The 21,051-nt window shown below is 37.9% G+C and overlaps 1 protein-coding gene and 1 long non-coding RNA gene across 2 annotated transcripts; one reads left to right on the top strand and one right to left on the bottom strand.

The window, feature by feature from the left end:
• The first annotated feature begins 1,003 nt into the window (after positions 1–1,003).
• On the top strand, positions 1,004–1,308 carry LOC121973558. The gene is made up of 3 exons (XR_006109657.1): positions 1,004–1,024; positions 1,098–1,200; positions 1,274–1,308. It is a non-coding gene; the product is annotated as an uncharacterized LOC121973558 (long non-coding RNA).
• Positions 1,309–16,719: 15,411 nt separating this feature from the next.
• Positions 16,720–17,513, bottom strand: LOC121972622 (BTB/POZ domain-containing protein At5g48800-like). The gene is made up of 3 exons (XM_042524275.1): positions 17,506–17,513; positions 17,362–17,428; positions 16,720–17,274 (listed from the first exon to the last, which is right to left on the bottom strand). Exons 1-3 carry the CDS (start codon positions 17,511–17,513, stop codon positions 16,720–16,722), a joined length of 630 nt encoding a protein of 209 aa, XP_042380209.1.
• Between the last annotated feature and the right edge of the window lie 3,538 nt (positions 17,514–21,051).

Below are 21,051 nucleotides of genomic sequence, written 5' to 3'. Positions count from 1 at the left end.
AACCAACAGATTGTAGCTGATCTAAGTTCTTTTACTGGGACTGCTCTTTCATTTTCTTTGACTACGTTCAATGCAACCATTGACCTTATATCATTCAACAACATTCTATATGGAATTTATCCACCATTATTTGGTGTACTTATTGTTTACTCTCTTGGCAGTACAACTTTTAAGTGTTCTTGGTAAGGTAATTAATTAAATTTTCTCGGTTGCTTCCTATGTTTGCTTTGACACTTTGCACTTTTATTGTATACACTATGTTCTCCTAACACACACTGCCATTTCTACTTAGGGCATATTCACTTTGAATTTTATACAAGAGAAGAAAGAAGCAGATTTCCAATATGGACTCATGAGAGTTCGTGAAAATACTGAGTCAATTGCCTTTTATGGAGGTGAGGAAAATGAAATATGATTTCTATTGCAACATTTTAAAAGTGCTTTTGAGAATTTAACTATAGGTTTCTCTATGCTTCTCGTGTATAGGTTTCTCTATATATTAATAGAAACTCCAAGTTTGTTTATGTCAAGAGTATTAGAGAATTATTAGAGGTCATTCTGCTAGGTGTCTCAATGTTAAAGGCTTCAGCTCTTATTGTTATTTTTGATTAAATTTTTCTAGCCTGGGTTGAATTAAATTCCTGGCTCTGCCTTCAGCGGATTAGTCTTCGAAATCGGTGGGTGAAATTTCCATGTTTGCTATGATTAGCTACTCTCGTTTCATAGTAGAAATCCATTCGCAGGCCCCTGAAATTTGTGACAGTCGAGTACAACGGGAGCTTGCCAAGCTTGGTCTACCATCCTTATTCCTGGACCAAGGTAACTTCTTCTTCTTGATCAGTAATTGAGGAAGCAATATGATACATGCTTTTGTCCTGTCTGCGTGAAAACATTCGTGCAGGTAGCCAACATTATCTTTGTAGATTCCCCGTTGGGTTCTGGATTCTCATACTCAAGAAAATATGAAGGGTATGATGCCAACGATACTATTTGGTCAGAACAAGCTTCTAAGTTTCTTTTACAGGTGGGAAAGATCATATATATTCCTGATGTAATTACTGTAAGTGCCTTAAAGATGTAATATTTCACTTTTGCAGTGGCTTGTTGAGCACCCACAGTTCATCTCCAATCCCCTCTACATTGCTGGGGATTCATATGCTATAAAAATTGTACCTATGGTGGCCAAAAGAATATTGGATGGTAACTCTACTTTTAATGTAAACTATTGATGAGGGTGTTAATTTACATGCCATTTTCATTTACTGTAATTCAGGTATTGATGAAGGGAAAGAACCATTACTTAACCTCCAGGTAAATTGCTTGAATTGATGGGCATGGCTTACTTGATTGGCAATCCATCCACGGGTGGAAAAGTCGATACCAATTCTAAAATACCTTATGCTCACAGCATGGGAATCATGTCAGATGACTTCTTTGGGGTAATCTTAGTAGATCAACTAGGACGAATTTCTCAAAATGATCTTTGGTATCACTTCACGAATTGTTATTTTAGTTATTATTTTTTTCCAATTAATTATATTTTGTTCTTTAAGATCATATAATTTATGTGTGTTCATAGTTCACAAAAGTGGAGTACTCTCAAGAAGAAATTGATGAAGTGCGCTCTGAGATAGCCGAATGGATACAAGATCATATCTATGAATAGGTATATACATGAGTTCATCTTATTGCATTTGACAATAATAATATTCAGTTAAATTGAGTACATGCTGCTTATACTTGATTGCACTTGATTTGGAGATATCTGTCTCTAAGTCCATTTACCAAATCCAATCGGCATGACTAAACTGCACACTTGATGCACCAACATCAAATACAAACCAATAACTTAATCCTTTGTCAAATATAAAAAATGATTAACCTTAATCTTTTGTCAAATATTTATACTGTATTTTGGTTTACATAACAAACTTTTTGGGGTTCTCAATTTTATAATGTAGATGTCTTTGTTTAGAAGGGTAATAATCTTGTTACTGCAGCATCTTTATGCTTTAGTTTTTTTTCGAGATATTGAAATATCATTCAATTGAGCAGGGGCATCTGTTGTTGGTTTAGTCGGTAATGTATTCCAAGCTAATTACAGTCCTGCAAAGGCAGGAGTGATTGGTCTCACCAAGACTGTTGCAAAAGAATACGCAAGCAGAAATATCAACGCAAGTGTGTTTTTTTTTTGTTGATTCCCTAACTACAACTTAATGTATGTCTAACGGGGCTTTTACCATGTATAGTAACTAACAGAGAAATTTAATGTTTGAGGTCCAAACTTTTATTGCATATATCACCCTGTAACATAAGTAATTCAATATTGGTAGGAAGAATCCATTTTTTAGATGCCTCCATTATTAATAGTGACGAAGGGGGTATTTTACATCAAATTGAGATGATTATGGCCAATTTTTTCTGGGGTTCTATCAGTTCCAATAGGAAGATTCACTGGATCTCTTGGAAAGATATTTGTAAACCTAAGCTAGAAGGAGGATTGGGAGTGAGAAGTTTATCTGAGGTGCCTAATGCATTTTCAGGGAAGATGTGGTGCAGATTCCGGGAGCAGAGAACACACTTGTCGAAATTTCTGTCTAGCATGTACTGTGGGTCAGTCTCTCCTGTGGTGGTTTTACTCAAAAACAAAGCTTCACATTGTTGGAAAAGGATGTTACAGATGAGAAACGTAGCAGAAGAGCAGATTAGATGGCGTTTAGGTGAAGGTCATATTAATTTCTGGTTTGATACATTGTTAGATGCAGGTCCTTTGTTTAAGCTTTGTAATATGGTTGGAGATCCTGGTAGGTCTGTGTCTTCTATGTGGGATGAGCAGGGATGGGTTCTTCTCAAATTAAGAGAGGTGCTTACGCCTGATTTGGTTGTAAAAGCTCTTGATGTTTATATTCTGAGGGGAGAGCCTGACTTGCAGATCTGGAAATTATCTTTGGATGGAGCTTTCTCATCCAAGTCTGCATGGAGGTTAATTAGACAGACTCATCAAGTTGACGGGATTTGGTTAGTTGTGTGGAGCAAGTTACTGTCTTCAAAAATTTTAGTTTTTAGTTGCTGGCGGATTATCTCGCTAACAAAGCAGTTGAACCCATAGTAGATGGAGTTTCGCTAGACTTCAAATTGGATAGAATTTTTTTTGGTATATGTAAAGTTGATAGGTTTGGTTTACCATACTTAAGAGTTACTTGTAAAGCCATATAGCTGGTCTTTTAAGACATACTACTCTGAGTTTTTGTAAAACTGTAATAACGTCAGGTGTGAAATTTCCAAGAGATCCATTTTTTATGCCATTTACTCCTGGGAAATGAATTAACTTTCAATCATATGCTATTTACCTCAGGGAAAAGATAATGACCCGTTTCTGTGAAAGGAAAAGAAAAGAGAAGCTAGGAGGGAGAAGAAACCAGAAAAGGCTACAGTTTAGAAGATGCACAGGCTGTTTAGAAGATGCACAGGTAGAGAAGACGTGCTCCAACAAAACATGATATTTTGGACTATATGTGTGATATATATAAACTTTTGGCTGTGTAAACTTTTGTGATGTTTGAATGTTGATGTTTGGTACTTTAATGATGTTTGGATGATGATGTTTGGTACTTTAATGAAATTTGCATTGTAAATATTGATTATGTAGGTTTTTTATCAATGAAATTTGCACTGGATGTTTTCTATAAACCATTGAGTAGGAAAAGATTAATAAGTTTTTTATTTATTGTCAAAATGTTGTATATTGTACCTAAAGACATCAGTTTAAATATGTCAAACTGTTGTCAATGGCGTTAATAGACAATAGTGACAAACTGATGTTATTTAACATCGTTGCCTAAAAAGACAACGGTTTTTAACCGTTGTCAAACCGATGTCATTGGCAAAAAAGACAACGCTTTTTAGCCGTTGTCGTAGACAGTTCAAAACTGTTGTTGAAGAGCCTAGGCATATGCTCAAAGACAACGGTGAAAAACTGTTGTCTTTGTAGGAAAAGACAACAATTTTTCACCGTTGTAAAAATATTGTCTTTGCCTTCAAAGACAACGGTTAAAAACTGTTGTCTTTGGCCACCCCTTTTAACAACACAGCCTTTAACAACAGTTCAAAATGGCCTACGACAACGGTGAAAAACCGTTGTTGTTTGACTTTTTTCTTGTAGTGAATTTTCCTTAACATGAATGGTAGTAAGATCATGATTGGGCAATCTTAAAGGGAAATTATTCTTAATAAGAAGACTATATCCATGTTCTTCACGCCTTATTATTTTTGATGTCAAACATGAATTCAAGTCTAATTTGCAAGAATTTTCAACCATTTCTAACTCACTCAAATCACACCCTAACACCAAAGCTATTTGGGTTAACAATCCTCCTAAAATAATGGGTGTGGTTGAATCCGATTTTCCTAATTTCACCAAATGCTTAAGAAAGAAATAACCCGAATTAATCGAAACATCTTCAACCATTACCTATAAATAATATAAATCCACAAGTCTTACTAACCCCTCTTTATCATCTCTCCCAAATATAGTATTTTTCATGACTAAATAAACATATCTGAAAATGGGATTGATAATATGATTAGCTCTAGAATTATGAGGGTTGAAATGTGATTGCCCAGAAACTTGTTGCCAAAAACATGAATTCACAAATTTAGGTAAGATTATACATATACCATCCTTTAGCAATTCATAACAAGTATTAAAATCACTTAATGTCCATTCATAATCTTCATTAAACAATCGAAATTTTAGTGTTCCCCCACCTTGGACATTCTCAACTGTTATAGAGCTTAAAAATTCAAAAACAATTCTAGGATAAGTAGGGTACTTCATACTCATCAACCCACTCCTACCTATTCTTCCAAATAACCATTCTACATCATCCTTAAACCCTAATGTGTCCAAGGTTACATCATCCACAAATTTAGTACTCAAAAGAGGGTGGTTACATATGGAAAAATATCTAAGTCGTTGTTCATTGCTAGAAAAAATGATATCAAAGTTGTTAGATATACCTTTGAAGCAAGAGTTTCTTCCTTTCATTGCGACCATCTTTTCCTTTCCTTTCCTTGTGGTTGACATTTCCTTGATCAAATCCGCCATAGTAGAAAGGCTCAAGCTTTTGAGAGAAAAAGGTTAGAAGAGGCAAACCCTAGAGACAAAGAGATGAGAAGAGAGAAGAAAGAAGAAGGGGGTGTGCGGCAGACACGGCCGTGTGTTGCCCAGACCTCGTGCCTTACCCTTTCAATGGCATGGACTGGGCCGTGTGTTATCACACGGCCTAGTTTTTATTTAAACTTACACGGTCATGCCAATTGGCATGACCACATTCATCTCCTTCTCGGATCAGCTCACACGGGTGTGCTTGAGACACGGCCTCTCCCCTCTCCCCCTCGGGAGACTTCACACGGCCATGCTAATTGGCTCGGCCACAACCATCTCCTCCTCGGGTCTCTTTGCATGGCCGTGTTTGGTACACGGCCTCACCATCTTTCTTCTCTGGAATCAGCACACGGTCGTGTCTCGGACATGGCCATACATGCTTCCTTCTTTGGAGTCTTCATATGGCATTGTGATATAATGACGGCCCATGCAATCTCTTCCTCTGCAGAACATCCCTGGCCGTGTATGACACACGGGCAAGCTCTCCTTTGTTTCAAATGATGATTTTTCTTCTTCCTTTACCTCTCCAACACCTCCATGCCCATGAAAAAGTCATGGCCAGCTCATGGAAGTAAAATTTAACCTGAAAATAAAGCAACAATCAAGTAAAAACACTATACTGAAAGATAAAAACATAAAACCGAACTAACTACATAATCAATCCGGAGGACGAGGTTCAAAAAAATACAACCTTTGTTTCTCATCTAGTTTCATACCATGCACATATTCCTTCAACCGGTGTCCATTTACCTTAATCATTCCAAGTTCTTTATTCCAAATATCTACAGCTCCAAAAGGATAAACCTTTCTAACCTCGAATGGCCCCATCCACCTTGATTTAAGCTTCCCCGAAAAAAGTTTTAGTTTTGAATTAAACAATAAAAGTAGATCTCCTTCCTTGAAACTTTTGCGTAGAATGTGTTGATCATGCCATTTCTTTGTCCTTTCCTTATAAGATTTAGCATGTTCATAAGCTTCCAATCTTAATTCATCAAGCTCATTTAACTGAAGCTTCCTTTTCTCTCCTACTTCCTTGAGGTTCATGTTTAGATTTATAATTGTCCAATAAGCCCTATGTTCTAATTCTATTGGAAGATGACAAGGCTTTCCATAAACTAGCCGAAATGGAGTCATTCCAATAGGAGTCTTGTAGGCGGTACGATATGCCCATAAAGGATTATCTAGCTTCAATGACCAATCCTTTCATGAAACAGATACTGTTTTCTCTAGTATGACTTTAATTTCATGGTTAGAGATCTCAGCTTGCCCATTAGTTTGTGGATGATATGGTGTCGCTACTTTGTGGCTCACTCCATATTTTCTAAGTAAATTCTCAAACTGTCTTTCTATAAAGTGCGATCCACCATCACTGATGACTGCTTTAGGCATACCAAATCTTGGAAAGATTATACTCCTAAACAATTTAATAACTGTTCTTGCATCACTTGTAGGAGAGGCTATATCTTCTACCCATTTGGATACATAATCCACTGCTACAAGAATAAACCTATTCCCATATGAAAGAGGAAACGACCCCATGAAATCTATTCCCCATACATAAAATAATTCTACTTCAAGTATGTAATTCAATGGTGTTTCATTCCTCTTAGTGATATTTCCAGTCCTCTGACATTGATCACATGACTATACAAATCTCTTAGTATCTTTAAATAGAGTTGGCCAATAAAAACCTGCTTGAAGAATTTCCGCTATTGTCTTAGAGCTCCCCAAATGTCCTCCATAGGATGAAGAATGACAATGAAATAAGATATCCCTAACTTCTTTCTCAGGTACGCATCTACGATAAATCACATCATTGCATTTCTTATACAAGAGAGGTTCATCCCAAATATAATTCTTGACATCTGAAAAAAACTTTTTCTTTTGTTGATTTGAGAAATTTGGAGGTAAAACTCCACTTGCTAGGAAATTAACAAAATCTGCATACCAAGGTATTTTAACACTTGACAAAGCTAGAAGGTGCTCATCGGGAAAAACGCCATCAATTGGTAAATTAAACTCTGCATCCCTTTCTTCATCTTGTCATACTCTGGATAGGTGATCAGCCACTACATTTTCTGCTCCCTTCTTATCTCTAATCTCAAGGTTGAATTCTTGAAGCAATAAAATCCATCTGATAAGCCGAGGTTTGACATCTTTCTTACCTAGTAAATATCGGATGACTTCATGATCAGTATAAACTATCACCTTTGAACCTACCAGATATGATCTAAATTTGTCAAATGCGAATACTACTGCTAAAAGCTCTTTTTCTGTAGTGGAATAATTCACTTGAGCTGCATCAAGTGTTTTACTTGCATAATGGATGACATGTAGAATCTTATTCTTTCTTTGTCCTAAAACTGCTCCTACTGCAAAGTCACTTGCATCACACATTATTTCAAATGGAAGATTCCAATCCGGGGCTTGGATTACTGGAGCTGAAGTAAGAGCACTTTTAATTTTATTAAAAGCCTCCATGCAGTCTTTGTCAAAGAAAAATTCAACATCTTTGATTAGTAAATTTGTTAAAGGCTTAGAGATTTTTGAAAAGTCCTTGATAAAACACCTATAGAATCCGGCATGCCCCAAGAAACTTCTTACTCCTTTTACATTAATTGGTTGGGGTAGCTTTTCTATCACTTCCACTTTTGCTTGATCCACTTTAATCCCACGTTCTGATATTTTATGTCCCAAAACAATTCCTTCTTTAACCATGAAATGACATTTCTCCCAGTTTAACACCAAATTCGTCTCTTCACATCTTTGAAGAACTGTAGAAAGATTCGACAAACAAGTGTCAAAGTCATTCCCATAAACTGAGAAGTCATCCATGAACACCTCCATAATTTTCTCTATTAAATCTGAAAAAATCGCCATCATACATCTTTGAAAAGTGGCTGGAGCATTACAAAACCCAAATGACATACGACGATAAGCAAAGGTATCATAGGGGCATGTGAAAGTAGTCTTCTATTGATCGTGGGGATGAATTGGAATTTGAAAGAATCCTGAATATCCATCCAGATAGCAAAAATATGAGTGCTTAGCCAATCTCTCAAGCATTTCATCAATGAAGGGAAAGGAAAAAATGATCCTTTCTAGTTTCTTTATTCAGCTTTCGATAATCAATGCACATTCACCACCCCTGTAACGACCCCACCCTCCTCTTAGCTAGTCTGTGACGGTGGAGCGTTACTTAACTATAAACTTTACTTAACTAATCTTGCTCACATGTTGATAGTAATACTTAGAACTCTTTGAAAACTCAAAGCATGCAATTTAGTAATAGCTGAAAACATAAATAACTCATCTCAACATTCTACTCTAGCATTTGTTCACAACTAAAACATATCAATCTACACATGCATGCGACAGTGATATAATTCAAATAATGGGACTAATGTGCATAGCAATTTAAACGGAAGAATTCTAAATATATAAAAACATTCTATGAATAAACCATCAACATAAAAGAATAATTCCAACAATGCAAATAGGACTCAATCCACCTACATTTCACAAAATGTGTAAATACAAAATCTTAATAAATTCTTTAAGAAAATCCCAAGGCTTCCATATATAGTCCAGACATCACACATCCATCCACACCTCCTTGCCGCCTTCCTTCACTATAGCTTTCCTTTTCCTTTATCTGCAGTAAGAGGAAATGCAACTATAAGCGGATGCTTAGTAAGCGCTGTCTACTCACAAAACTCAATGTGCATGTACATATATCTATAACAAAAACTAAATTGAATGCTTACTGAAAACTACTCATGCTCATCTAATAACAAAGAAATCATAACAAACTGAAACGCTAAACATGTAAGGCTGCTCATGCTCATCTAATATTAAATAACAGTAAGAAAGATCTAAATAATATGCTAGAATAAAAGAGCTAAACTTGCTGATTTTTAAACCCATGTGAAGCTTATTTCATTTGTTCCCAAAACTTATACTCTTATACTTCAAAATAATAATCTCTTGGGCCCAGGCTTAGTACCATTGCGCGCTCCCTAATAGAAACTGAGGTAGCGAGCCACCAGTCCTACGAGGGTAAAGACCTTGGTCTTACCAGGGCCGAGACCTCGGAACCGGTCACCTGGATTTGTTTAACGACAACCTCGGAAGTCGGGTACTAGCCTCTTCAAATAAAATACTTGTTACTTGTTAATTAAATAGTAAGCTCAAAGGTTGTTCGTGCTCTTTCTTGGCACGAATCTAAACTGCACAACAGCTCCAAAGGGGGCTGTTCATGCTCAATAATTCAACACAAAAAAAAATCTGCAGAATGTTAAGTTTCACACTTTAAAAACCTAAAACTAAGGCTATCTGTTCATGATACATTCACCCAAAACCAAGGCAAAACCCCACGACATGCTCACCAAATATATAGCAGTGTATACATATTATAACTAGTAAAGGATTTGCTACTGGGAATCAAAACATAATCCTTCTTCATGCTCAATGCCACGGCAAGGAAACCAGAAGAAACCGAAATGCTACACATAGCCATTCATTGTAGTGACCACAAACCAAACTACATACTAAACAAAAAGAAATCTATACTATCTCATGTTCATTATCTAACAGCAAAAATAACCGGAACCTGCAAGATTCCATAAGAACCGATCATGCTCCTTTAAGGTCACAAGCAGAAATCTAAATCGAAATATGAAAATAGTAATCACAAGGCTTGAAGGAAATCCAACCCACATGCTTAAACTAAACTATTTGTTCATTTCCCAAACCCAAACAATCCGTATTGAGATTCACGGCAGCAAACTTCAAAAGCACTGCTCCTTACAACGTGCTTCGAACAAAACAAGAAAAACAAGACTCCAAGAGCTACTCCTACTGCAGGTGAGAAGCACTTACCTTGTCCAGACATCACAAGGCTTCAAGAGAAAAATCTTAATAAATTCTTTAAGAAAATCCCAAGGCTTCCATAGTCCAAACATCACACATCCATCCACACCTCCTTGTCGCCTTCCTTCACTATATCTTTCCTTTTCCTTTATCTGCAGTAAGAGGAAATGCAACTATAAGCGGATGCTTAGTAAGCGCTGTCTACTCACAAAACTCAATGTGCATGTACATATATCTATAACAAAAACTAAACTGAATGCTTACTGAAAACTACTCATGCTTATCTAATAACAAAGAAATCATAACAAACTGAAATGCTAAACATGTAAGGCTGCTCATGCTCATCTAATATCAAATAACAGTAAGAAAGATCTAAATAATATGCTAGAATAAAAGAGCTAAACTTGCTAATTTTTAAACTCATGTGAAGCTTATTTCATTTGTTCCCAAAACTTATACTCTTATACTTCAAAATAATAATCTCTTGGGCCCAGGCTTAGTACCATTGCGCGCTCCCTAATAGAAACTGCGGTAGCGAGCCACCAGTCCTACGAGGGTAAAGACCTTGGTCTTACCAGGGCCGAGACCTCGGAACTGGTCACCTGGATTTGTTTAACGACAACCTCGGAAGTCGGGTACTAGCCTCTTCAAATAAAATACTTGTTACTTGTTAATTAAACAGTAAGCTCAAAGGTTGTTCGTGCTCTTTCTTAGCACGAATCTAAACTGCACAGCAGCTCCAAAGGGGGTTGTTCATGCTCAATAATTCAACACAAAACAAAATCTGCAGAATGTTAAGTTTCACACTTTAAAAACCTAAAACTAAGGCTATCTGTTCATGATACATTCACCCAAAACCAAGGCAAAACCCCACGACATGCTCACCAAATATATAGCAGTGTATACATATTGTAACTAGTAAAGGATTTGCTACTGGGAATCAAAACATAATCCTTCTTCATGCTCAATGTCACGGCAAGGAAAACAGAAGAAACCGAAATGCTACACATAGCCATTCATTGCAGTGACCACAAACCAAACTACATGCTAAACAAAAAGAAATCTATACTATCTCATGTTCATTGTCTAACAGCAAAAATAACCGGAACCTGCAAGATTCCATAAGAACCGATCATGCTCCTTTAAGGTCACAAGCAGAAAACTAAATCGAAATATGAAAATAGTAATCACAAGGCTTGAAGGAAATCCAACCCACATGCTTAAACTAAACTATTTGTTCATTTCCCAAACCCAAACAATCCGAATTGAGTTTCACGACAGCAAACTTCAAAAGCACTGCTCCTTTCAACGTGCTTCGAACAAAACAAGAAAAACAAGACTCCAAGAGCTACTCCTACTGCAGGTGAGAAGCACTTACCTTGTTCTTGGACTTACAACCAAAATTGACTTCTAGGGCTTCGGAGAAGCTTGAGATTTCAGCAACTTCTTCACATCTACACGCTCTCCTCGACGAGGTGCTCGCGATGGTGTGGAAGGCTCTCGGAATCGACCCTTGGCCGGCCGCCGGAGTCGAAGCTCTAGCTTCCTCTTGTTTCCGCCCAAGCAGAACGCCGCGCTCGTAGTCGGGAGAAGAGAGGAAGGGTTTAGGTCACGGAAAAACCTAAGTTCTCTCTTAACTTATCTCCCTTTATAACTAGGGTATTCTGTTATCTACTACTGCTTAAATTATTTCCGCCCCTTCTTTGATCAACACGACCCTGCTGGGTTCCTGGTCATCCAAAACAACTTAAGACTTTACATAACTAGAGGTCTCGGGTTCGATCCTCGACCCGACCTCTTTTTGCCTTAAATTTGTTTCTTTTGGTAAAAATACCAAATGAATTCTGAAAATTACATAAAAATACTCTAAAAATTTATAAAAATCTCTAGAATATTTCTAAAGCATTTCTAAATATTTTTAAGTACTATTAGGACTCGTAATGAGGAAGTTTGGGTTGTTACAATTCCCCATACCTTATAAAAAGTTCGTCCTCGAACTTAGAATAATTCTGGATATCTCTGTCTCATACTGTCCTCACGCTCTCAAGTAGTTTCCTCGCGCTTCTGATTTTACCAAATGACCTTCACTAGTGGTACTTCTTTGTTCCTTAGCCTCTTAACTTCTCTGTCCACTATCTATGTAGGTCTGCTCTCATAGCTAAGATCCTATTGGATCTGCACTGACTGAGGCTGAATCACTTGGCTAAGGTCGTGGAGGCACTTCTTTAGCATATAGACATGAAATACATTGTGTATTGCTGACATATCTTGTGGTAAGTCCAGCTTGTAAGCTACTTTTCCAATCCTCTCTATGATTAGGTAGGGTCCTACGTAGCGGGGACTTAACTTGCCCTTTTTGCCAAATCTCATCACTCCCTTCATAGGAGCAACTTTGAGAAAGACTGAATCCCCTACTTGGAATTCAAGTGGCCTACGGCGTGCGTTAGCATAACTTTTCTGCCTACTCTGGGCAGTCTCAATTCTCTGTCTAATCTTCTGGATAGCCTGAGTGGTCTCATCTATCATCTCTGTCTGAATGCCCAGCTCCACTTCCATTTCTTTCCTTTCACCTGCTTCTTGCCAGCAAATGGGTGATCTACACTTTCGACCATACAGTGCCTCTTAAGGTGCCATCTTGATACTGGCCTGGTAGCTATTGTTGTAGGCGAATTCAGCTAAGTACAGATACTTGCACCAACTACCCTTAAAATCTAATGCACAAGCCCGGAGCATGTCTTCTAAAATCTGATTTACTCATTCTGTCTGTCCATCAGTCTAGGGATGGAAGGCTGTGCTGAACTTGAGTTTGGTGCCTAATGCATTCTGGACACACTCCCAAAAATGAGAGGTGAAGCACCCATCCCTATTGGAAACAATCGACTTCGGGACTCCATGAAGTCTAATCACTTCCTTAACATATAGCTATGTCAACTGCTCTATAGAGTGGGACACCTTGATGGCTAGAAAATGGGCAGACTTTGTCAACCTGTCCACTATCACCCATATCGCATCGTACCCATTGGTGGTTCTTGGAAGACCTGTTATAAAGTCCATGGATATTTCTTCCCACTTCCACTCCGGTAATTGGAGGGGTTGTAGGACTCCTCCTGGTCTCTGGTGCTCTGCTTTGACTCTCTGGCATGTAAGGCAGGTGCTGACATATTTTGCAACATCTCTCTTGAGTCCAGACCACCAGAATCTCTACTTCAAATCTTGATACATCTTGGCGGAACCAGGATGCATGGAGTATGCACTACAACAAAAACCTTCATAGACATCGGTTTTCCACCGGTGTCTATTTCATTTTCGACCGATGTCTATGAAGCCGATGTTAAAAGTCTGCCATTTTAGACATCGGGTTAAAACCGATGTAGTATCACTTAACGACACCAGTTTTCGAATCGGTTATTAACCGGTGTAGTATCACTTAACGACATCGTTTCATCAACGGTGTAAAACCGATGTAATATTGTATGTTAATAACACCAGTTTTGGCAGCGGTCAATGACCGATGTAATATTAGTTAATAACACCGGTTTTGCAGCGGTGGAAAACCGATGTAATATGTATATTTTTTAACAGCACAAATTTGATTTCCGAAACAATGAAAAACCGACAATAACATAAAAAAATATACAAATATTAACAAATTATACAAATATTCTTCATTCAATAATATCCATAAAATACACAAATATTTACAAATTATATAAATAATCTTCTTACAACAATATCCATAAAATACCCAAACATTCTTTTTACATCAAAAGCTAGCTAATAGATATCAAAATCAAGGTAGAACATTCTTTTAACACATCAAGGTAGAACCGCACTTCAAATGTAATCTAGCATGCATTCAGCCCACTCGAACCGCACTTCATCAATTTCAACTCTGGAGTACTTGAGATTTGTAAACTGTAAAAACACATAAATCCACCATATGTCAAATAACTAAAACAAATGTGTACATGTATTAAATAAAATAGAATACTGAGTTTTTAAAGGCTGCTGTGCAAGATAACGAATATAACATAGAATCTAAAACATTCATATATGACACTTAGTATATGCTGCTTAGAATATAACATAGATAATTTGCTCCTTCTAATTCAAGTGTACAGATTGATAAGAACCGACAACATCATACAACAACTTACTAGGCATGATAATGGTTGAACAAAGAAATATGACTACACAACAAATCTAGTGAAGCATAGAAGAACAAAGCTACCTCTGATGAAGAGATATACTATTTATTGTACTACCTCTGATGCCATCTTGGTATCCTGAATATCCTGCACTAAGCCCCCTATTTTCTGTGATTTCTGCTACCAACCACAGCAGCAAGGAATGCGGCAAGAAGGCAGCTGCCTCCTTAGTTCAGCACCCAAAACAGCAAGTTAGAGCTTCCTTTTGGGTCCATTCAATCCTCTAGTAAGTAGAAACTATTTTCCCTTTGGTTTATGATGGATTTGGAGTGTCTTGACCTAAGATATAATCCTCTTGTAGCCCTCTATATTAAAGGCCAGCATACATGGAAAATTCAACATGTTCTTCTGAAGTCATAGCAAGGTCGGTAAACTTTACTTGTAGTTTTTATTCATTTGCTTCATGTAGGAGTAGATTCTAGTAAATTCCCACACATTTAATGTTTAATGATCGGCTAGGGATAAGATTAGGGATCAACATGATCATTTCCTCCCTATAGCCATGTGGTAGAGGTCGAGCTTGTAGCCTAAATAATGTAGTTAGGTGTCTCTATCTGATTAATGAAAAACATGAATATAGGTGAAAACAAAAGAGGTGAGTAAAATAATGAAGAGGGGTTAAATCAAAAAAACAAAGAGTTCCCTATTCTTGAGGTACCCACAAACATATAGACACTCACTCTTACTTCTAGTTGAACTTGAAATTCATTGGTATAGCTAAATATGGTAATGGGTACCCTTTAGGTTTGATTACCCATTTATCTTAATAGGTTAGGTTAAATTCGAGTATCAATGTGTTAGATATTTAGAGGAAGTTGAGCAGGTTAAAAAAATGTAATCAATACTTTAATCCTAAGGTTACCATTTAAGATAGTTTATCCAGCCACTCTACTCACTGCAGCTCCTAATCTCTAATTCATTTCTTCTTAGGCAATCATTTAGTCTCCAACTAGTATCTGGTTTGTAACAAAAGCATAGCATCCGGTTTGTAACTTATTTTAGGCGAATAAAGCAACCATATAAGCTTATGAAATGAGAGAATGCTACACTCATTAATGGTTGCATAAGGATTGCTTAAGTCAACATATAAATTTTCTTTAATGGGATGTAGGTCAATTAATATGGGTTGTTTAATTCATGTGTTTTATGTTGTGTGAATTGCTTAAGGTCATCCCTAAGCTACTGTACATGCTATGTCAGAGCTAAATTCGTCCCAATTTGTGTGGGTTCTTTTCTCCTTTTCACCTAAGCCATATGCATAAACCATGTACATATTAAGTAGAAGCAACTAGTTTTCACTCTTGTGAAACAAAACATCTAATGCTTTTTGTAAAGATTTACATGCTATCAAATAAGAGTGTCAAGTTTTGATTGGAAGTGTGGATGTTGACAGGTGTAGAGAAGGCATATGAAAGCCAAACTATCAGAAAGGACAATATCTATTGGAAAAAAACTGTATTCACTAATGCATTAAAACCCCCATTGAATCAAGAACACAAACAAGTACTTATGAACTTTTGATGTAGCCTGATGTGGGCATATAGTGAAATATACTGCCCTAATTCCATTTGTGGAAATAAAATTGTCAGTATAGATTTTGGCAAAAGTTGGAATGTAAAATTTGTTTATTTATCTCCTCATAATTTTTTTTGATAGGATATAAATAATTTAACCTGAAAAATCCAAAAAAGTTAATGTAGGTTGTACACTCAGAGCTAATATCAATTAATTACAATATTCCTAGTGATAAAATATTGCATATAGCTCAATAGAAAGATAAGATCCATATAGTTAAGCCCAAATAATTAAGACAAACACATCACGATTAACATGATAAAGGTTAATTATATTAAAATTAACAACCCCGACAATAGAGGCGATGGAAGATTGCAGTGATGCTTATTTCACCAAAAAAAATGCCTTTAGTGTTGAGCATGAATGCCATCATCACATGGACAGAAGATGAGTGTGGTCCTCTATTGTCTTTAAAGACTTGCTTCAAAAAAATATATGGGAAAATGACTTTCCAAAACCTTCATTATAGATAAACAAATACCTTCATAATCCCATATATTGAGGAAGCCATCCTCAGCAACTCTTCTAAAAATTGATGCTTTGTCAAGAAACCACTGGAATAAAGTCAAAAGGACAGTAAGTTATAGCAGCAATTAACAGAAGTATTCCAATGCTAATAATATAGTAATATAACATGCCTGAACATAGAGAACAGCAACCTTGTGACCATCAAGTTTGTGTACTGGTGCACCAACACCACCAGAAGTTAGGTTACGTTGATCAAACATATGCACAGACTTATCAACAAACCTGAGAAAAAATATGATCATAGATAAAGAAATGCTAAGACTGCATATAATCACTGACTCACAAACTCAAGACATCATGTTTATAGGAGAAAGTAACAAAATACTGCCTAAGAACCAGCAGAGGTTATAGAATGGGAACAAATAAACATCAAGAATATACGTAGTCACCAGCTCTCCTCATTGCAGCGATAACTCGTCGATAAAGATCAATTTTTAGCACAGAAAGGTCTTCCACCCACCAGTCCTGACAATGCATCATTAATTTTCCTGATCTGCTATCACATTCTAAGTGAGCTAAACCAGAAACCAATTGCTCCTTGCTAGCGTTGATCACGATTGCATCTATGCATCGATTCACTATACCGACCTCGTCGACTATGGGAGACAAATCATTAGATGAAGATAAAACTTCCAGGGACTTTTCGAGGCTTTGAAACACAACCTCGTTTAAGAACGCCTCTGCTCTGACGATTAGGTTGCGTTCTTGATATTGTTCAGTCATTTCCAGATACTCGGCAATGCAACGAAGTTGGGCAACATTACTCGCCATGATCTCGAAGTTAGTCCCGTAACAGAACTTAGCGGCGAGTTCAAATGCTTCAGCTCCCCCAGGTACCTCATGAAGCTCTAATCTGGAAAGGTCTGGCTCCCTGGATTCAACTACCATTTTCCAGATTTTTCCACTTCGTGAAACCAGAGGGAACTTGGACAACAATATGCAAAAATTGAAAAGGAAGTTATGAAAAACAATATCATGATATGTCTGCAGAGCCAGTTTAAGAATGTATACCTTGTGCAATAGGAACGATTGGCCATCCACATAAATCGTTACATCCACAGCAACGTCCGAGAATATCCTACACAAAACAAAACGGCATTTCTTTATAGAGGAAACGCAGCGATGTCACAATTCTAAAGATGCTAAGAACGATACCAAGTCATCAAACTGGCTATTCTCTTTGTCATTGAAATTAAAGAAAGAAAGGCAAAACGACAGGATAATCTCAAGAAACCATCAAGAACAATAAAGATTTGAAGCGAGAAGAAGAGACAAGTTTCAGGAAAAAAAAAAAGAAGAGGTTTTCACGAAAAGAGCATTTGCAATAGATGTCCTTCAAAACCAATTAAACAATCCATATATAGTAGGAGATAGAGCTAGCGTAAAATGATCCATATAGTCGACCACACCTAGTGGGATAAGGTTTGGTTGTTGTTGTAAGGTATAAAAGTGCACCATACTAGCTTTAGTCTTGCATGTCATGCACGCTAAACTTTCCAAACCTACTTGTCGCGCCAACTCAAGACTAGATTAACCTAACCCAGCCCATTCATTTCTAAGCCGGCGTGATATTAAGCATGGAATGCGGGCTGGCCACATCTCGCTCAGCCCATGCCCATTGCCACTTCTAGGGATTGGCACTTAAAACAATAATGACATTGAAGGTAATTTCTACCAATTAAAAGATTTATGCTAGTGGATTCATAAAAAAGTATGACAACAATCTCTACCCGTTATTTCAACAGAAATTTGTCATAATATTGGATGGATAAATGACTGCCTTCTACTACAAGTTGGCAAGCTAATGTTATGTTCACGTACGGAAGACATAGCATGTGGAAGAGTTTTTTTCAAAGTTGCCTCAACTACAGCTTGTTGAATGTTCTGTCTACCAATGTAGTTTAGAAGAATATTTTCTGGAACTTTCTTTCCCTGCCGAAAGCCAGGAACCTGTATGAATAAGGTTTTTTATCAGGAATTGCATGGCATCACAACATACTACTTCAATAATGAGTATTCAAGAAGAAAAGGTAGATAAAGGAATTAGAATCTAGTACTAGAGACAGAAGGTAGAAAAAGAGAAGAAGCTTCCAGTGACATTTAAAAGGCCATTTTTACTTAGCATGGTCTTCCCTCAACTTTAGTTCAGCATAGAAATGACTAAACCCCAGTACAAGCAATTCCAATCATGCTTTAAGTGGAAATAAGTAAATAGCAGGTACTGGAAAACATAACTGTCAACAAACTTGGATCAGATGAAAAGATAAAAGGGGAGAACAATATTGAATTCCTTGACATTCCAAAGAAAGAAAGAAGAAATATAGATTAGTATATGTCAGAGCCCAGAGGGCTTAGTAAAAGTTAGGTAGCATATTCAAATTTTTCTGATTACTATAGAGTGATAATGATCAAAACAGAAAATGGAAAACAATTTAAGTACAAAATTATCCTACAGATGAATTCCTATTCATCCTGTAACAGTAATAGACCCCTTAAATGACTGCATACTGAAAATAATACCTTTGCCTTCTTAGAAAATTCATCTAAGACTTCTCCGTAACATTCTTGGCTTATTGCTGGAGGAACTTCTACGCTTATCTTAATCTGCAAATAAGATGAGCTATCAGGGAATTGACATAACCATACTTCCTGGACAAATTGATTCTCGTGAACTTGTAGGACTAACAATCGATTGAATGCACTCAGGCAAGGGGAAGAGAGATAGCAAGAAAGCTATAGCCTTGAAGCAAGATTGCATCTTCATTTCAATTGCCAGATGAACACACAAACATATTTCCAAATTATACGAGAAGATAGGTAGAAAGTAAGAAAATTATAGCCTTGAAGCAAGACTACCACTTCCACTTGACTATCAGATCAATTAGAAGTAAAAACGATTTAGAAGGTAGAAAAAGGAAAGGTACAGACAGTGGAGTGAGGCCCTTTGGTCTCTGTCACAATGAGGTCGGCTGGAAACCTATCTTTCGTCTTCTGAGCAGCGGAGACACTAACTTGGGCACGGAAAGGCCCCGGGTTTCGCGAGGGAGGTGAGTGAAGGCGCGGGAGGGAAGAGGTGGCGAAAGACAAAGGTTTGGGGAGGGAGATGGGGATAGCAAAGGACGGATTGCAGGAGCGCGAGGAAGAGAGGATGGGCGGGGCGAAGATGCCAACTATCTCCATCTCCAGATGCTCCAGATCCTTCCACCGCCGCACCAGCTCCGGGATTCGAAGGTCGTCCTCCAGCATCAGGTTGTCCGGCAAAGCCAGCGCCTTCAATCTCGGGCATCTGTGCTAATAATCGATGAGCAAATTCGTCGAACAGGTAGTGAGCGATGAGGGCGACGAAACCAGAAGGAGGCGTAGACTCACTTGACAGAGGCATAGGCGAGGTCGTGGATGGAGACGGTAGTGGAAAGGGGGAAGGCGAGTTGGTCGACGACGCCGCGGGATCGGTGGAGGGTGAAACGGAGGAAGGCGGAGAAGGAGAGGGGGGAGTGGAGGCGGTAGCGGAGCGCAAAGGCGCGGGAGAAAGGGCTCCAGGGCGTGAAATCGAGGGAGCGGAAGTTGAGGCGGCGCCAGCAGCTAGGGTCGAGGGAGGCGCGGTACCAGGACTTGCAGACGAAGGGGACGGCGACGGCGAGATCTCCGAGGGCGAGGCGGCGGAAGGGGAAGAGGGAGATGAGGCTGAGGTTTAGGTTTAGGCTGAGAGAAGGGGCACAGATATTGGTTTAGGTTTGGAGGGAATTTTGTGAAGTGTTGTAAATTTTGGCCGGTGAAAAAATTAAATTATTATTTTTTGTTCATTAACATCGGGTTTTAAAAACCGCTGTTAAAACCGATGTCTATTAACAAAAAAAAAAGGTGCTCATAGACACCAGCTAAAAAACCGATGTCTATGAGTGAAAATCTGCGCTCATAGACACCAGTTTTTAGAAAACCCGGAGTAAAATACTCAAAGACATCGGTTTTAGCCTAAAACCGTTGTTGTTCCACTGATGTCTATGAGCGATTTTGTTGTAGTAATGGTGTACTGTGAGTTTCTTCTAGAATTTTCTTTCTCAATTCCTCATTATTGGGGACACAAAGGCGGATCCCCTGATAGAGGATTCCACTGTCTGATACTCGAAACTCTGAATTTTCTTCTTTTTGTATCCCTTGCTTGATCTTCTGGATATCTGGATCTTCACTTTGCTTTCTCTGTATATCCTCAAGCAGGGTTGACTCTAAGGTCAATGCAGAGAGTTGCCCATCAACAATTTCGACTCTAAAGTCTGACAGTTCCTTCTGCAGTGGCAGTGCTAATGATGACAAGGGCATCAGAGTTGCACTAGATTTTCGGCTTAGTGCATCCACCACTTTGTTAGCTTTACCGGGGTGGTAGAGGATTTCACAGTCATAATCTTTAACCAACTCTAGCCACCTGCGTTGTCTCATGTTTAAGTCTTTCTGGGTAAAGAAATACTTCAAACTCTGATGGTCGGTGAAGATTCTGCACTGAACTCCATACAAATAATGTCGCCAGAGTTTTAGTGCAAAGACCATAGCTGCCAGCTCAAGATCATGAGTGGGGTAGTTCTTCTCATAGTCTTTGAGTTATCTGGAAGCATAAGTTATAACTTTCCCCTCTTGCATGATAACAACTCCAAGACCTATCTTGGAAGCATCACTGTATATGTCAAAACTCTTATCACTCTCTGGAAC

This window comes from Zingiber officinale, chromosome 4A (genome assembly GCF_018446385.1).
Source record: "Zingiber officinale cultivar Zhangliang chromosome 4A, Zo_v1.1, whole genome shotgun sequence".
Classification (NCBI taxonomy): Eukaryota; Viridiplantae; Streptophyta; class Magnoliopsida; order Zingiberales; family Zingiberaceae; genus Zingiber; species Zingiber officinale.
This window is presented reverse-complemented; position numbering and strand designations above follow the sequence as displayed.

Bases quoted from the DNA above. Each gene is read 5' to 3' on its own strand.
- LOC121972622 (XM_042524275.1), bottom strand. The intron at 17,275-17,361 runs GTATACATTCTT...TTGTTGTCCAAG, and splicing joins AATCGTTCCTATTGCACAAG to TTCCCTCTGGTTTCACGAAG.